This window comes from Castanea sativa, chromosome 4 (assembly GCF_040712315.1).
Source record: "Castanea sativa cultivar Marrone di Chiusa Pesio chromosome 4, ASM4071231v1".
In the NCBI taxonomy this organism is placed as follows: Eukaryota; Viridiplantae; Streptophyta; class Magnoliopsida; order Fagales; family Fagaceae; genus Castanea; species Castanea sativa.
The window spans coordinates 11,897,811-11,917,404 of record NC_134016.1 but is presented as its reverse complement, the minus strand read 5'-3'; the positions used below and the strand labels follow the sequence as shown (position 1 = coordinate 11,917,404).

Here is a 19,594-nt window from a genome sequence, read left to right as displayed (position 1 = left end):
ACTTTTTCAAAAATTATGCTATTTAGCAAAGTTTTCCACCATGTCATTAATAAATTGTTTAAATTATAAGTTTTTATTGTTTAAAATTATGTATAAAATATAATCTTATAGATCATATAATAAATAATATCTTCTTTTTTTTTTTGGTTGAGAAAATATAGTAAATAATATCTAATTGATAAAAAAAATTGATATGTGTATTAAAAGAACATGCACTTTTTTTTTAGAATACTAAGGGTCCGTTTGGTATGTGTATTTGAACAACAGTTTTTAACTTTTTTGAAAATATGTGTGGATGAAAAAGTATATGAAAACACATGTAATGTTATTTCAAAACTGAAAACATGTATTTAAGTTGATCTACTAAACATGCCATTTTAAAAGAATTTCAAAATATAAAATAATGTTAATATATTGAGTAATATCATGACCACCTTTCAACGGTTCTGGTTTTTATCAAAAAGAGAAATGATATGTCCACAATATTTTTACAACAAATCTTAAGCAGCAGGTTGTTATTGTTGGGGCAAAAATGCAATCTTAGTGTTAGGTTCAAATTTGAACCAATAAAAACTAACCACCTATGATTTGTTGTGGAAAAATTGTAAAAATATTATAGACGGGTCAAATTCCTTATTAAAAAAAAAAAAAGTTAAAAACAATGGGAACAGTAAATCTGGTATGTATGTATCACGCCTGACCTGGCTCTTGCCTTGTCAACAGTTTGTAAACAGATTTCTTTCTTTCATTTACCAACAACAAAAACACAACACTCTCTTGGTAGCGACTCGTTACTCATTAGTCATTTCAGAGGCGAGATACTCTTCTGTTCTCGGAGCCCCGATTCTTACAAAAGGTACGAACTCCTCGTTTTTTAAAATTCCTTATTCAGTGTTTGGTTCCTGAGAAAGCTAAGGAAACGAAATCGAATATTTTCGCTTTTAAAACGAAACATCGAATCGAGTATTTTCGTTTTTCAAGAAATTGAAAAAACTATTTCAATTTTGCCTGATATATATACATACATATATCAGAAACAAAAACAAAAACAAAAAAAAGTTTCTGAAATTTGAAATCCGATTTTCTATACTTTTTTCCTGAGTTTTTTCAGCTGCCAAAGACAGTATTGTTTCAAAAATTACACCCATTTGTATCGTAGTTTAGGGTTTATTTTTTTCTATTTGCTATTATTTGCTAGTTGTTTCTCTGTGATCAGATCGTTCATTTATGAAAAAAATATTGCATTTTTATTAGGAATGAAAATTGAAATTTGGAGGAAGTTGAATGAATAAAAGGTGATTATATATCTTGAATTTTATAACATGAAAATTTGTGATGATTGGCTTTGAAAATTTTACACATTACCTTGCAAACATTGAGTACATAAAATTTCTCTTTTGCATAAAGAATTTTTGGGTACTGAGATTTCTTAATTATTGTTATATTTTAATGAGCATTGGGCACTTAAGAGCTAGAAAAGAAACTAAGGTAAAGATTGATAACAAATTCAGTGTTGATAATTGCAGTTTAAGTGCTTTACTTTTTGTTAGTGTTGGTATTGCGTAATTGTTTAGCACTTGGTACCGACCAATTAATCCACTGAATTCCCATCAAGCTGTTGCTGATTTTTTGTTGTTGTTGATAAATAACAAAGACTTTTATTAATAGAATAAAAGGGAAGCTCTAAGAAAATAGCTTCCTAAAGATTGTAACTGAAGACTTTCATGATCCATAAAATCAACTAAAGAGTTACTAGAACGGTAGAAGCTCCCTCTCTTAGTCATGGTACAACATTCAAAAGGAGAACACAAAGTAGAAGCCTTAAGTTCAACCATGGATATCTCGTCCCCTTCATACTACTATTTTGTTCCTTCCAAATTACCTATGTAACTAAATGACTCATTACTGACCAAATAACACTATTATTATTTTTCTGCACAACCCTTTCTATCAAAATAAAACATCAATCACCACCAAGTTGTTACTAAATTTTAATGTCTAACTTACACGTAGGGTTTTAATTTTTAACTCATTCTATTCTTTATGTGCTACTTCCTGTAAATTGTGTAATAATTTTTTTAAAATCCTTTTTCTATAATTAATAAATTTATTTTTATCACTTATGCAATGAGCAATACTACGGTTTTTTTTTAGCAATGCTACAGGTGATGCAACCAAATACTCTCTCTTTTACTGCTAATACCACTAGCATAAATAATGCCATTATTGATTTTACCACCATTTGAATGGTTAAGCTTCATTGCTATCATCACCACCACAATCACCATGGAGTGTCATACTAATGCTATTGTTGGTGTCATTAACACCGCTGCTACAACCAACTTGATGCTACTTGCAATACCATACCACCACAACTGTTACCAATTCATACTTGTAGAGCACAATCGCACATCATTATCATTACTAAACCTAGTCGGCCCCCATGAGAAGAACATGGTTTCAAATTCCCCCAACTCCACTTATTGGAAGCATAGACTAAACCCAACACTACTCATAAGTGCCAGCTCTGCAATCCCTACTATTGAAAAGTTTTTGCTACCACCACCATCAGTATTTTTCTTTTAAAGGAAAAAAAAAAGGAGGAAGGATTACCATACTTCAGAAATTGGTGTTGATTTAATCTTTTTTGTACTTACAAAATATATACTTCAGTTAAACATTTTTTCTACTAAATTCGGAGTTTTTAAATAGCACCTAACTCTATAACTAACATGCAAGGTATGTAGAAATTGGGAGCCGAAAATGCGTGAGGAACGCCTATATATGCACTTGTGAAAAGGTGTTGCTACCACCACCATCTATATATATATATATATATATATATATATATATATATATATATATATATATATATTTTAAAAAGAAATAACACAAAAAAGAAGGATTATCATACTTTAGCAATTGGACTTATCAAAAATAAAATCATACTTCTGCAATTTGTTGATATCATGTTCAAAATTATTTTTACGATGAATATATATATATATATATATATATATATATATTTTAAAAAGAAATAACACAAAAAAGAAGGATTATCATACTTTAGCAATTGGACTTATCAAAAATAAAATCATACTTCTGCAATTTGTTGATATCATGTTCAAAATTATTTTTACGATTTCATCTTTTTGTACTTATACTTTCAAAATGAATAATTTAATTAAACATTTGTACTACTAAATTTCAACTTTATCAAAAGCATCTAATTCTACAGCTGACATGCAAGGTATAGAGTAAGGGGAGCAAAAAATACACAATGAACGCCTATCAATTTCTATATTTAGCATATGGATGTTTGATAGGTGGTAAAAAAGTTAGGTCTCTAGACTCATACTTTTTTTCTTTTTTTGAAAACGGTTTGGTGGGAAATGAGTATGTTCAAACTTGTCGTGCTTTCTCTTCAAGAGAGCCAATTGGTTAATTTTTATACAGTGGCTCAGGTAGTGAACTTTTTAAAGTCTCCATAAGTTTGTTACAAGCCTTGTTTATTGTAGAACATTTTCTCTGGAGTGTGGTGTTGAACCTGGAGTTGCTTAAGCTGTAGGTTTGAACTTTGTTCTCTCCCTCCCACTCCTTCCCCCCAAAATGTTGCATTTGATGTAGGTTGGGTCTCGTTTTTCATTCTATGTTTGTCTTACATTGGGTTTTCAATATTACAGCAAAAACAAAGCCTTAGTCCCAAGTTTTTGGGGTCGGTTGTGGATCCTCATCTGATTAGTTAGAGTCGGCCACATGTATTCTTCTCCATTCTATTCTATTTAAAGTCATACCTCTTTGTTACGTCCTTAATTGATGTCATTTTTTTACTACTTCTATTAATGTTATTTTTCTCTTTCTCTACCTTTTGCCGTTCTCTCAACTTGAATTGATTCACTATTTCTTACTAGTGCATAAATTGCTCTCCTTTAAAAATGACAAAGCCATCTAAGCAACTCTCCCACATCATCCAATTAATCTATTTTTATGGGTTTTCAAAGAAACTATTTAAAATTTATTTTTTTCCAATAAATCTATTATGTTTATTAAACTGTCTTTGTAATATTGAAGTGTGACATTAGCATTGATTTAGATTTCATATTTTGTGATGTGTTCTTTGAACTGGTCACTACTTGGTGAGAGCCTATGGAAGGTTTCAGTCAGTAAAAGTTTGTATTTTTTCTAGACGGATGGGAATGTCTCTGTCCTCTCTTACATTTAAGGGTTCTATTAATGAAGCGATTCTTGAAGCCAAAAAGCAGAAGAAACTATTTGTTGTCTATATTTCAGGTAAATGCTTCTTTCATATGATTTCTAATATTTTGGTTTAATGGATGCGACACTCTATTTATTGGAGTGTTGTGCTCTGGTGATACATTGAACAGTGTTCATTGCGAGAGCTTCTTATTATGTGTAGGGAAGAATGGAGAAGACAGCATCAAGTTTAATTTGATTATAATAATTATAATTCTGTCTAAGCAAACCATGTTTAAAATCTTTTTGTGTCTTTTTATTTAGAATATTGTTATGTTAATTGTATATTCTTGGTCAAAATATTGTTTTTGTCCTTAAAGTTTGAATGAATTTTGTTTTTATCCCTAAACTTTAAAAAATTCATTTTTTAATCCTAAACATTGTATGAGTTTTTTTTTTTTTTTTTTTCAATAGTTTATGAGCAAAAATAGGGACAAACAAAGAACATTTTAATAGTTTAGGAATGAAAAAGAACTTGTTTTATTTTTTATTTTAAGTTTGAAGTCTGAAACTGAAAAATTTTCAATAGGTTAAGGATGAAGAACAAATTTTTTAAATGTTATCTGTACTTTAGAATTGCATATATAAATGTACTTTGTTACTGTCAAGTGTTTTTGATTGGTTAATGTTTTCAGGTGAAGATGTAGAGTCCAGTCGTTTAGAAGAATCCACATGGACAGACTCAAATGTTTGTTTTATTTCTCTTAATAGTGATTTTTAATTGGTTAGAGTTTTCCTCAATTCCTTTAATAAGATTTGTTTCTAATGTTCAAATGCTGCATTCAGGTGGCAGAGTCACTAGCAAAGTACTGTATTTTTTTGCATTTCCCTGGAGGAAGCACTGATGCTGCACACTTCTCTGCATTATGTATCCTGCTTGAAGATTATAAATCTTGCTTTCCTTTAAGTTTCTCTTTTCAGCTATTGCATTCTTTAGTGTATGTTAATAAGAGTATTCAAAATGATAATCTGACATTGAGCTACAAGAATAATATATCTGGCTTATGAATGTTTTGTCATAGTTTTTTTAATTTTAGCTGCGTTTTCATTGTTAGATAACTGGATACTCACTCTTGCCAGAGCATTTCAAGATTATTGCCAAAGTAATTTAAGTGTACGAATGATGTCTTTGGTGAAATAACAAGCACTAAACCATCTTATTGTAACTGCCATCATCAACGAAGAAATTTCTTCTTTACTCATTGGAAATTAGATTCATTTCATACTTCTAGGAGTCCTTTCACTTTCTGATGTTTCTAGATTCTCTTTCTTCTTATACATAATTTATTTCCTTTGTTGTTTGTACATATTTTTTGGCTACTTCATCCTTTTAACGAAGTAGCCTTTTCTCAATAAAATTTTTTCTTACCTATCAAAAGGAAGAAAATAGATTCATTTGATACTTTTTTTTTTCAATTTCTTCATAGATGTGTAATGGAAAAATATAGACTCATGTTAAGATCTCCATATAGATTTTTATTGACCTAGAAAAGACATATGATAGGGTTCTTAGAAAGGTTATATGATGTGTTTTATGGGGAAAATTTTTCTTTAAAGTATATTAAGTTGATTAAGGATATGTAGGACGTGGTTGTAACTAGTGTGAGAACATGAGGAGGCATCACGCCAGTGAGCTCTAGCTCTAGTAACACCTCCTCACCTTATAAGTGTTAGGTTGAGAGTCAGGTCTTAAGTTCGAGACCCATCGGTTGCATGTAAACTTACCAAGAAAAATATAAATAAATCAAGTGAATCTGGCTAGATCATTGGTGTGGTTCTTCTTCTCTTGCCGTCCGCTATCCGGAATTATTTAGGATTTGTCGTAGAAAAGAGGCTACTGTGGCGGATCTTTTGAGGTACAACAATGGAGTCCTCCATTGGGAGTTTCAGTTTTGTAGGGATGTGCATAATCGTGAATTGGAAGCTTTCAGGAGCTTCATCAATTCCATTTATAGCACTCCCGTAAGGGGGATTGGGGAGGACAAGAGCTGTTGGCTGCCCTGTAAGAGTAAGGGGTTCACGGTTAGTACTTACTACCATCTTCTAGTTGGCCATAAGGAGCAAATTTTCCCTTGGAAAAGCATTTGGAAGCAGAAGATCCCCTCTAGAGTAGCTTTCCTTGTTTGGACCGCAGCTTTGGGAAAATGTCTGACTGTAGACAATTTAAGAAATAGAAAGATTTGCATCCTGGATTGGTGTTATATGTGCAAGTGCAATTGTGAAAGTGTTGACCATCTTTTTCTTCATTGCCTGGTTGCCATGGAATTGTGGGACATGGTCTTCGATTTATTTGGAGTTTACTGGGTTATGCCAAGGTCTGTTGTTGGGCTTTTGGCTTGCTGGCAAGGTCATTTTGGTCGCCATCGTAATGGAGATATTTGAAAGGCCGTTCCTCATTGCTTGTTGTGGTGTATTTGGAAGGAGAGAAATGGTAGATGTTTTGAAGACATCGAGAGTTCCATGCCTGATCTTAAGTCTCTTTTTTTCCGAACCTTACTAGATTGGTTCTCTGTGTGGAGAAGCCTTCCTTTTCTTTCTATTTTGGATTTTCTTGATTTTTGTAATGTTCATCTTTGATTTGTTCTCCCTTGTATACTTCCTGTGTACTTGGGTGACTCTCTCTTTTTTCAATAAATTTCTTTATTACTTATCAAAAAAAAAAAAGTGAATGCATCACAAGTGAATTTCCTATCACTATATGTTTGCATCAATGATTAGCATTAAGTTCCTATCTCTTAGCACTAGTGATGAATGAGTTCACTAAATCAATTTAAGATGAAGTCCTTGGTACATATTTTTGCACATGATATAATATTAGTGGATGAAATTAGATGTAGAGTTAATGTCAAGATTGAAATTTGATACATGCTTTCAAATAAGTGCTTTCAAATAAGTAAAAAACTAGAATAGAGTTCCTGGAATGTAAGTTTAATAAGAATAGAAATAAAGAAGAGGCTGTAAGGCTTGATGGTCAAGAGATATCTAAGAGTGAGAGCTTTCAATATCTTGATCAAAAATTCAAAAAGATTAGAGAGCTTGAAGAGGCTATGAAACATATGATAGTAGCAGTGTGGATGAAGTGGATAAGTCTATCAAGAGTGTTGTGTGAACGTAAAAATATTTCTGCACCTATTAAGTTAAAGGTAAAATTTTATAGGACTACTATAAGACTAACTATGATCTATGGTTTGAATGTTGGGCTGGTAAAAGCAACTTGTTCTTAAAATGAGTGTAATTGAAATGAGGATGCTAATATTGATAGGTGGATATATAAGAAAAGATAGGATTCCAAATGATAGAATTTGCTAAAACTAGTGGTGGCCCAACTTGATGAAAAGATGAGTGAGGGCTAGTTGAGATGGTTTGATCATGAGTAAATTGGAGCAATTAATGTATTATTGAGAATGAGGGAGTTTGTTTTTGATAATTCGATAGTTACAACAATGGGGCAAGGGAGCATGTTGTGCCATTGAACTACAAAGCTCTTGATAAAAAAAAAGTGAGTTGATTCAGCTTGAAGGAACGAAAAGAGATACATGAAGACTTGATAACATTAGTGGAAGTAGTAAAAAGTTCATGTTAATTAAAGAGGTAATAGGGAGTATGACTTTCGATAGAATAAAATGGCAGAAAAGAATGCATGTGGCCGACCTTGACTAGTATGTTAAGGATCCAAAGTGGACCCCAACATTTTGGAACTAAGGATTGGTTGTTCTTGTTGTATTTATTAATATTTACTTGCAACCAGTATATGTCTGCTCAAATATTTTCTCTTTGGGTTATATGGTCACCAACTAGTAGAAATGTGAAATTACTAGCTAAGCTCAACTTTTAAGATTGCATAAATGCTCTTTTGCTTTTGTTTATTTGCTAAACTAACCGAACTTGTTTTATTGTTGGTGAAATCAAATTCCAAAATTGGTGTCTCCAAAATTTCACAATCATTTCTATTACCTATAAAAATAATCAATATTATTTCATCAATATGTTCTAATAATTGCCACAACAATTATTTAAACATTTTTTCATTTTATTATGCTAACTTCTAAGCATTTTCACTGTTCTCACACTCTAATCCCGAACACATCCACCTTCCTGCCTGTATAGAGAGAATGGGGCATCACGGCTCAATTAATTCCTTAGCACGTAATATCTACTTGCCTTTTATCTTCTTTGAATTCATGTTACATTGCAGCTGTGAAGCAGCTAGTTGTCAATGAGTTGGTCCCATAACATCCTATTTTGTGCGTATGTCAATCTGGGCCATCTTGATGCCAACATTGTTATTCTTTTATTTTACCTAGTAAAATTGTATCTTTTTTATATTTTAATTTTTCACCCATTTTTTATGAAATCAAGCACACGTCCTTGCATCAATCTGTTACAGATCCTCAGAAATCTATTCCTTGCATAACAGCTATTGGATACAATGGTGTACAAGTTTGGCAAAATGGTATGATGTTTATATCTAAAAATGCAAACTTTGTTTCAGGTTAAAATATATTACCTGTAACCAAGAACTTAGTATTTGGTTATTTCTTCCTGAATAAATTTACAGAGGGTTTTGTTGATTCTGAAGATCTGGCATCCAGTTTAGAGAAGGCATGGTTGAGTCTTCATGTACAGGTATGTAGTTGTTCATTTTCCTCATCATTACTCATTACTTGTGAGTGCCCATTTTCTTTTCTGGGTTTGCTGCTCCCAAGCCTTGTGCCCTTACTTTGATGACACTCCATGTTTGAGGAGCTGATCTCTGTTTGGGCCTGGTTCTGACCAAGTTGTGGAAATGGCCAGGGAAAAAGGTTTAAACATCTTGGTTGTGTATAATATAGTCGCTGCTGCTGTAGCTTTTGACACTGATCCTCTAAAAATGCTGTGTTGATAAAAGCATGCTTTAAGTGCAAAACACCAACCCTTAATAATTTTTTGCACCAAAAGTGAAGCGCCTTTGGAAAAGCGTGCTATAAGTATGCTTTTTGAGCATTTTCAAGAAGAGCAAAGGGAAAAAAAATGCACTTTATATATATATATTTCTTATAATGAATCACTTATTAAATTTATCAATTAGATCTTAATGTCTTATAAAAAAAAAAGATATTAATGCTATTAAAATGGATCTTTGATTTTTATTTCTTTTTGGTTTTAGATCAGAAAATGAACCTTCTATTTGCCATACAAAGATCATATTTATGATGTTATACAATATACATAAGCAAGCCTCTCAATCCCTCATCCAATTTTGGTTGAAGTGCTAAGTGTACCTAAAAGCGCAGAGCCTTTAGTACTTTTTGCTTCTAAAGCAAAACACATTTGAGAAAGTATTCCTAAGGAAGTCTTGTTTTTTGGAGCTTTAGTGATTCTAAAGCGAAATGCATTTGAGAAAGTGTATCTAAGGAAGGTGCACCTTTGGAGCCAGTTTGTGGAAAAATATTAGACGGGGGTGGCACTCTTTATCTCGTTTTATTACGTATGATATTGGAGATGGATCAAAAATGCAGTTTTGGCTAGATCATTGGTGTGGAACTTCTTTTCTCGCAGACCGCTATCCTGAATTATATAGGATTTGCCGTAGAAAAGAGGCAACTGTGGCGGATCTAATGGGGTACACCAATGGTGTCCTTTATTGGGAGTTTCAGTTTTGTAGGGAGGTGCATAATCGTGAATTGGAAGCTTTCAGGAGCTTCATCAATTCCATTTATAGCACTCTCGTAAGGAGGATCGAGGAGGACAAGAGTTGTTGGCTATCTTGTAAGAGTAAGGGGTTCACGGTTAGTGCTTATTATCATCTTTTAGTTGGCCATAGTGAGCAGTTTTTCCCTTAGAAAAGCATTTGGAAGCAGAAGATTCCCTCTAGAGTGGCTTTCCTTGTTTGGACCGCAGCCTTGGGGAAATGTCTGACTATTGACAATTTAAGGAAAAGAAAGGTTCGCATTCCGGATTGGTGTTATATGTGCAAGTGCAATAGTGAAAGTGTTGACCATCTTTTCCTTCATTGTCTGGTTGCCTTAGAGTTGTGGGATATGGTTTTCGGTTTATTTGGAGTTTGTTGGGTTATGCCAAGGTTTGTTGTTGGGCTATTGGCTTGATGGCAATGTCATTTTGGTCGCCATTGTAATGGAGATATATGGAAGGCCGTTCCTCATTGTTTGTTGTGGTGTATTTGGAAGGAGAGAAATAGTGGATGTTTTGAAGACATCAAGAGTTCCATGCCTGATCTCAAGTTTCTTTTTTTCCGAACCTTACTTGACTGGTTCTCAATGTGGAGAAGCCATCATTTTTCTTCTATTTTGGATTTACTTGACTTTTGTAATGTTCATCTTTGATTTGTTCTCCCTTGTATTCTCCCTGTATACTTAGGTGACTCTCTTTTTAATATCAATGAATCTTTATTACTTATAAAAAAAAAGGAAGGTGGACCTTTTGGAGCTTTAGTGCGTCTAAAGTGAAACACATTTGAGAAAGTGTACGTAAGTTCATTGTGCTTTCATTATCAATAAAGCTGTTATTACCTATAAAAAAAAAAAAAAAAAAAGTGTACATAAGGAAGGCATGCTTTTTGGAGCTTTAGAGCCATTATGGGTTATAGTTTGGAGGATTGGTTTATCTAGGGTTATAGTATGGAAAATTGGTGTATCTAGGGTTTAGAACTTTTTAAAAGAAGGGTTTTGTAGGGAATAGAAAAGATAGATTTAGTGTTGAAAAGAGGAAAAAAGACGCGGAAATTGAATTTCTAGAATATGTGAACAGTATGCATGAGCAGTGTTCTTGCAAGTCCTATTTGAGTGGATGGCGGTTCTGCCATGTCATTCTTATTCTTCTCTTTTCGAGCTTATTCATTGCTGTAATCATGCTTGAGAGTGTTTTGCAGTACACAATGAGTGTTTTGCAGTACACAGATTGTGTACTGCAAGGCATCCTTATTCGATTTTCAAATAAAAGTTGTACTTATCAAAGAAGTATGCATGAACAATATGTGTGAACAGTATTGTTAATAGTACCAAGAAAGAGAAGAGGAAGGGAGGAAAAAGAAGTTAAAGACCAATTAGGCCAATGTGCTTCAATATTTAAAACAGTCCATATTGATCAACTTCATCTATTCTTCGAGTACATTAAGCATATATATATAGTTATCAAAAATATATATATATACAAGGAGTCTTTTTTGTACTGTTAGTATTAAGACTCTTAGTTTGACTATTAATCTTAAAACCTAATAAAAGACTAGTTTAGACTCAAAGAAAATAAAATCTAAGAAACTTAAAATCTGCTAGAAAACTTTAGATCCAACTATTAACAAAAATACCCTTAATTCACTGGGTTTGTGGAAATTACAATTTGCCCTTGATTTCAAACTTACCATAACATTTTAGATAAATGCCCAAATTTAAAATTGTTTCAACCTTTGGACATATGTAATTAGACATTTAAAGCTAGGTGATTTTTACTTCAATTGAATTTCACAGATGGATCCATTCATATTTGAGTGACTAAATTTTACGTTGGTTGTAAACCTACCACACATTACAAAATTTTAGAAGTCAATAAAAATATATATTGGAAACGCTGAATCTCTTCACCACACAACACTAGATAGAAGATTCCAAAGCAAAATGCAAAGTTTCAATTTTCACTTTATGACATGCATTCTCTCTCCTCTTCTTCACCCAATGGATAATTCCTTCTTCCTTTTTTTCGTCCCCACAAATTCTTGGACTTTGGAGTTGTCCCTAAATCCATACCCTCCTTTTTTTCTTTCTTAGGCTTTCTAATTTCTCTCAAAACCAATGCCTAAATTAACCCCTTTTCTTTATAAAAAAATGGTCACTCATAAGAAAAAAGTGAGTATGATTTATATTATGGCTATCAAATATCATGGTTAACTATATTTGGTAAAGCACAAGAGAATTATGTGAAATGTTGTATTTCAATTTTATATGATGAGTGCCAGGGTTGTTCATGTTGTGTTGAAGTTGAGGTATTCTACTATATAGGTCAACCAGTACCCCAACCCATTCAATGGTTGTGTCAAAACCCCTCATTTCTAACACGACCCAATTACTAAGTGAGTTGGCATGATGCAACCATCATAACTCCCTTAAATGAACTTGGTCATTTCAAGTTGATTGTAGTTAACGCCTAGAATTGACCAATTTATTAATTATGTCAAAGTCTGTTGACAAACATATTTACAATAAACATTAAGCCTCAAAAAAGCTTGTCATGTTTCAGAGTTGTATCAAATATTACCTTCCCTAATTAGTTGATCACTTGATTTTCATGTGATCCAAATAAATTTTTAAAAAAATTATAATATAAAATATTATAATATAAAGGGTGCTTGTCACATGAGACATCCTTTGATCAAATGACTCTTTCAAAATCAAAGAGGACTTAGATATAGGAAGGTCTGTTAGGTAATTTTCTTCAAATTTATTACATTTTATTTAAAATATACAGCTAACTTCAACAATTAGGCTCATGCTTGTGCTTGGGTGCACTTTACTCTTTTACCATCAATGCCTTTATTAAAAATTCTAGAAGAAGACGTTAAAAAGGGCAAAACTTAGATATAATTCATTTATTGTTACTTAGGTTCCCCTCTTGAAATTCTACCACTTGTCTAAATGAATAACTAAACAAATGGGGGTTTAACGCCGTTCTCTATTTTTTTTTCCCCTCTTGCGCCCGTAAGAAAACCTGACCATAGATCTCTCAAACTTCTCCCAAACAATATTAGAAAACAAAATCTGGCTTCAGAAGGAGAAGCCTAGAATGATCTTCTCCATTAATCCCATTATTTTCATTAAAAGATTAGTTGATCTGTTCATACTTTGTATGCTAGACAGATTGCTTTTTAAATAGTGAAAAAGAAAAGAAGAAGAAGAAGAAGAAATAGCCGTTAGAACAGTAATAGCTCTGTCACATTCATTCCCAATAAACACAAATTAGAGAAAAAAAAAAGGGGGGGGGGGGGGGGGAAACTACCCTCCCCCATCAAAACCTACTCTGCTACAACTCCACCCAAACCCAATCCTCTAAATGCTGCAACCACCTCTATAATCTCCTTCGCGTCATCGTTCTCTCCAGGTTAGATCCTAGTGATTGTGTGTGAGAAATCAGATCTGAAGCCAATGACTTTTCTCACAGACCAGGGAAAAAAAAAATACAACAGAAAGTTATGGTACTTTAATGGTGTTTGTTTAGTTATTCACTTAGACAAGTGGCAGATTTTTAAGAAGAGAACCTAAGGAACAGTTTATAAGGAACTGTATCTAAGTTTTTCCCCATTAAAAACATTTGTAAGGAAAAAGAGTCACTCCCTACCATTATATTGCTTTTTTATCTGTGCCTTTTGGGTATATTTTGAATTTTGATTCAATCATGTATTTTCATTTTGATCATTGCAATCAAATATCATGGTTGTGTATATTTTATAAAGTAGAAGAGATTTATATTAAATATTATATTTTAATTCTATATGATTTGTTGGCCACTTGGTTGTCATAATTTCCAATTAATAGTTGTTTTCAATTTTGTTTTGTTTTCTTTTGTTTTTTTGGAAATGTGCTCTTTACTTCAATCAAGTAAGCCCTTATGATTTGCACTTTGTGTGTAGGCTTTAGGAGGTCTTTTTGCTTAAGTGCATCTCATGCTTTCAACAACACTATACTGATGTGCCATGTCATGCAAACTTTCCCTCACTGAATACTTCCCTTTATAAAATGATTTTATACCCCTTCCAAGACCAACTTACTTACATTTATACTTTTGAAGTCATGGTTATGGCTGATAACTCAGAATATAATCTCTACTTTTCACACATGAAACCAAATCCATTCTTTTTCTTCTTATTGCTGATAATAATACTGTAACAATTATCAGCTAATCACAGTGAAAGGCCTGATGCCATTAATGGGCACCTGAGAGTTACCAGGCTTATGAACCTCTGTAGTGTTTTTATCATGACAAGGTCATATGTGATGGTGAATTGCAGGAAACTACCGTAACTTTCCTGACTGCAACACTTGCTTCAAAGAACTCTGGAGCATCTACTTCTGTTTCTAATATTGCCTCATCTGTTGAACAAAGTTCTTCAAGTACAGTTGTTCCATCACCTCTAACAGATGGGCATGTGCAGTCTGAAGAGGCTAAACCAGTGGTTATCTCTGAGGTAATAGAAGAAAAGAAAGACCATGAATGCATAGTTGAGGTAACTATAACCGGAAGTTGTTGCCTCTTTGTTCTTTTATATTTATTAACTGCAATTGCATTACATGTTAGTCCTTACATTCATTTACATGGACAGGAGAAAAATACTGAATTGGATGACAAGAAATCTTCAAGATCATATGATGCCAGCAAGTCAAACAGTATTTTGGATGGACAGTCCTCGTCCACTGAAGTTGCTAAAGGTTCTCCTGGTCCTGTACTGGCCAATGTAGAAAATTTTAGAGCTTATGATAACTCTTCCAGTGCTGAAGTCGGTTCTCCTGCCCCAGAAAACATCAATGATAATGGTTCAGGGTTTCCTGGAGGAAGTGCAAAATTGGTTGATACTGAAATAAAAGAAGTTGAACAAGATGAAAAGGCTGAAGCTGTAAATGATAAGCAGGCTTATGCATTGGATGACTTTGTAAGAGATGATAAACCAAGTGATGTCCATTTAAATATCCGATTGCCCAGTGGTGTTAACCTGCAAGAGAAGTTTTCTGTTGCCAGCACTCTGAAAATGGTGAAAGAGTATGTTGATGAAAACCAACAAAGTGGGCTTGGCACCTATGATCTCGCAATTCCTTATCCCCGCAAAGTTTTTAGTGGTCAAGGTATGAGTGTCTAATCATTCTTGGGTAAAAAAGTGGGAGGGAGGCAAAAATTAGTTACTACAACTAACTATAAAGTTCACATCAATTTGGTCCCGGCTTTTTTAGTTGGGTCAATTTAGGCCTTGAACTTGCACATCATGGTCAATGTGGCCTTCTATTTCTTTTTGCTTTGTTCCTATTGATAAATTACCGATTGTCTCAAACGCTTAAGTCATTAGGAAATGTTGAATTTGATTATTTAATCTTAACACTCTCCCTTCAGGTGTGGGCCTAAATTGCCCTTATTAAGTGTGGCCCAACATGTGAGATTATTTTTTAAATGGGAGGTAAGATGGAGACAGTTTGAACCGAGGACCTCCTACGTTAATGCCACAATAAATTATCGATTGTCCCAAAAGCTTAAGCTATTAGGAAATGATGAATTTGATCATTTAATCTTAACACCTATTAAAGGAGAGCCCAGGTCTGGTATTGTCACAGGAATGTGAAAATTAAATTCCCCTCCTCCCCACCCCCCTTCTACACCCTGCAGCAAAGGTCTAAATCTTTCCTTCCTCGTCCAAAGTTTAACAACCAAGAATTTAAGATAGAAGAAATGGCGAAAGAATAAGAAGGAAACAGAGAAGATGAAGCCCAAGGTTATCAAGTTAGCCTTGCCCTAGCCAGTGCTGCTCCTATCAAGCTTGTTGGTAGAAGCAGCTAAGTGATTGCCTAGAAAATCAAAGCTTAGGGACACCAACTCTTTAATTTTAATTCTTTTTTCTTTCATTTATTTAGTTGGGTTTATTCACTAATAAACTTTGTTATACTCCTGATTCTTTGCAAGCTGTACTAAGAAGTTATTTTCTTTTCCCTCTTTTATTTAATTTTTATTATTTTTAAAATTCCTCAATGAATCTGAAGTGGACATTGTTTTAATTCATTTCTGATTTTTAGTTTAATAGATTACTATGACAAGTTTTCAGATGGGCCGCGGGTAGATTTTATTTGTTCTTTTATTTGGTTTTAGAGTTCTTGGGATATTTCATAATTCCAATGAACCTAATCTTTTGGTCTCCCTCCCATTCTTCCATTTCTTTGGCATCCTCCTTACCATACACAAAAAAATAAAATAAAAAGGGGAGAAAAAAAAAACACAAAAAAATAAATCACTAAAATTTTAGGAAAAATGAGGTTTACGCAATTTTTAAGTAGAAAAGTAAATTATTGACAGACACCCAGTCACTTGAGAATTGGCTGAGGTGTGATGCATGAAGACTAGAAAGAAAAGCTTAAGAAGAATAGAAATCCCATTACCATGGAGGAGGCTACCTCAATCATGGCTAGAGTGAAGGCTTGGTATCAGACAATGATCTTTAGTGATCCCACTGTGTTTTGATTTTCCTCAAGTGCTTTCTTGGTTAATGATGTTGTTTACTCATTCAATGATAATGTTATTATTGTTTATGGCAGTGTCAAGAAAGATGTTTCCGTTGTGTTCTTCTTAGTTTAATATGTTGATACATACAACATCATGAATAAATGATTGATATTTTGATTACTTTCATTTGTTGCAGATTTGAGCAAATCATTGTCAGAGTTGGGCCTACTTAATAGACAAGCCCTGATAGTGGTTCCACATCATAGAGCTACAGGTTATCATGGAGAAGCATCTTCGTCCTCTTACCAAACAAATTTTACTAGTGCTGATTCTTCAAATGGAACTAATGGGGGATATTTTGCATATGTGAGGAGGATTTTATCTTACATGAATCCTTTCTCCTATCTTGGTGGTGGTGGTGCCAGTTCATCGAGTTCTGGACACGAATCTCAAAATGGCATATGGCAACATAGTGAGTTTCTTTACCTATAAACCAAAATGCAATATAGTGAGTTTCCTTTCCTTACTGTCTCAATTATATGCATTGAGGTGTAAGATCTAGGGTCAAGGGATATTTATTTATTGGATGTTAGTGTTGTATCAAGCCACAAATAAATTATTTACCATTTTCACAAATTTTCATATATTTAGGTAAGAAAGAAACAAATAAATATTTTTGACAGCGAATGGCCCACCTTCGAACAATGTTTTATGCATGGAGTGTAGATGAGGTGGTAATGGGATTGTCTATGCTATGTACATAATCTTATCCATCTGCATGCTTCTCCTACTGCTATGAACTAGTTAGCTAAGCATCTAACATCTGGTACAAAGGCCCATTATCTATGAGGATGGCGTACCATTTAACAAAAATGCGTAAATGAAATGCCGGACAAGGAGAAAATGGAATGAGCTATATTGGCTACTATGAAATAGCTTCTTGTGTATCTAACAAATCTCCATTCCCTACCAGGAAGGCCCACCATTTAAGAAAATTTTGTTAATGAAATGTAGATGAGGAATTGATGGAATGAGCATCTCTTCTCATCTTTTGTTTGTTTGAGAGAGGGGTGGGTGGAGGGATATTGCATCTTCCTCATTCTTTATATGTATTTAATATGCTGGTACAAATCCCCACTCCATATGTTTCTTTCATTGTCCGTAACCTTTTGCATTCCTAGTTTGGATTATTGTCTCTGAACCTATTGATGTCTATTGGAATGAAAGCCTCTTGATTATTGTTTATGAAATTATAATATTATAAAAAAATAAAAATAAAAAGTTCTCTCCCCTACGGAAGAATTGTCTTTTTTTTTTTTTTTCTTTTGTTGAACCCTTGACATTAGTGGTGGAAGGTTTATCTAATTTTGAGGCTTGCTTAGTAAATGAGCCAAGCTCAAGCAAAGGAATTTATTTATAAACAAGCTTGGGAGCATAGCCTCAAGGATAAAAAAGTTGAGCCTAGGCTCAACTTAAGCTTGTTATGGAATTAATATGGGCTTGAGAAAAAAAATCTTAAAAAAATATTGAAGAATTCAGCTTAGCTCGGTTCATTTACAACATATATTTATATGGAAAATAATACTTTTATATTTTATATTTTATTTTTAGGTGCAATTTATTTTGTCTTCTCCCCCCACCCCCCCCCCCCCCCCCCCCAAAAAACAAAAAAAAACTTGGTATACATTTATAAAGCTTGTTTGCAGGATTAAGCTTGAGCTTTGTGATTGGCTTGATAGCTTGACTAATGAAACAAGTCAAGCTGAGCTGTGCTCAAGCTCTTTAAATTTTTATCAAGCCCAAGCTCAAACTTTATGAGCTTGAGCTGAGCTTTGAACTCCCTTTAAATTTTGTGAAGCTAAGTTCAAACATTCAAGACTTGGCTCTGCATGGTGTGATTACAGTCTAATATATTACTTGCAGTGATGTAAAAAATCAGCCTTCCTGAGCTCAAGACAAGCTCAACTGAACTTTGAACATCCTATTATTCTTGCCTTTCTAATTTTAAACATTCAATACTGGGCTCTGCTTGGCTTGATGACAGTCTGATATATCACCCACATAGATGTAAACTCCTTTGGTTCCTTTTTATCCCCCTTGATTTATGTGTTTCTGGAAATACTCTCTTAAGACTGACCTTACAGGAAATTTGTTGTGTGAAATGTTTTCATGTTATATATATGAACCTATTCTGTTTCACTATTTGCCACTATAGGCCTAAACTCACTCTTTAGAATAACTTGCTCTCCTGACCTATTCTGTCTATGCTATTGCAGGTCCAAATCCTACACATCGGAATAATTTAGCTGGAACTGTGAGGTCCTACTCGCAGTATTCTGCAAACCAAAGCAATTCTGCAGCTGGTAGAGATGATGATGGCAAAAAGAGGCAACCGACAACATCCCATTTTGGGAGCAACATTCATACACTAAAGCATGATGAAGATGATGGCCGGTTTAGTGACAGAAATGCCTTCTGGAATGGTAATTCCACACAATATGGTGGTGATAATGATGGCAAATAAGGTCTTGAGGCATAACCCACTGGCAATGCTTTGAGTTTTTCCTTTGCATTTGAGTTCAGTCATTTTCATTGCCTGTCCCTTTTTAAAAACTTTTTAACTAAAAACTTTAGTTTATATTCAATATAGAATAATGTAGATATTACCTACTATAAAGCCAGTAAATTTATAGCATCTTATGTAAGATAATATCTTGACATCTCGTCACTTAATTTGTAATATGTAGTTATTTAATGCCTATACGTGAAGGGTAAACAGAAGAATAAATCCAATAAGGCCATTGAAACGTTTTTTTACTAGATCTGTGTATGCTCTTTGTTCATACTTAAACATGCTTCCTTGTACTATTGAGAAATGGAATTGCAAAGAATTTCATGTTGTCTGTCGGAAATGGGCTGGTTCTGATTTACACCTTGTGAGTATGAGAGGCCCTACAAAGAGACATTTACAGCTTTCAATTCTTCAATGTTTGAGGAGCTGAGGAACCTTTCTTTAATTGAACCTTTGAATTCTTTCAAAAACTCCAACTTTTTCTTAGTTTCGGGAGCTATCCTCGATTCTTGATCCGAAATTGACTCGCTTTCCAATGTGGGTTTTGCCGTATTCTCCACATGTTTCTCCTCTCTGTTGTTTTCT

At 33.6% G+C, this 19,594-nt stretch overlaps 1 protein-coding gene across 6 annotated transcripts; it reads left to right on the top strand.

Annotated features, from left to right (window-relative positions):
- The first annotated feature begins 705 nt into the window (after window positions 1-705).
- On the top strand, window positions 706-19,257 carry LOC142631647 (plant UBX domain-containing protein 11). Of its 6 annotated transcripts, XM_075805862.1 has the most exons (11): window positions 716-856; window positions 1,255-1,295; window positions 4,187-4,290; window positions 4,890-4,942; window positions 5,041-5,122; window positions 8,642-8,707; window positions 8,813-8,880; window positions 14,249-14,464; window positions 14,561-15,077; window positions 16,634-16,909; window positions 18,714-19,257. In XM_075805862.1, exons 2-11 carry the CDS (start codon window positions 1,285-1,287, stop codon window positions 18,959-18,961), a joined length of 1,641 nt encoding a protein of 546 aa, XP_075661977.1. In that variant the 5' UTR covers window positions 716-856; window positions 1,255-1,284; the 3' UTR covers window positions 18,962-19,257. The 6 variants fall into 6 exon arrangements, with proteins under 6 accessions (XP_075661981.1, XP_075661979.1, XP_075661977.1 ...); XM_075805866.1 differs by lacking the exon at window positions 1,255-1,295 and having other exon boundaries at window positions 706-856; XM_075805864.1 differs by lacking the exon at window positions 1,255-1,295 and having other exon boundaries at window positions 710-856; window positions 14,249-14,425.
- The last annotated feature ends 337 nt before the right edge of the window (window positions 19,258-19,594 follow it).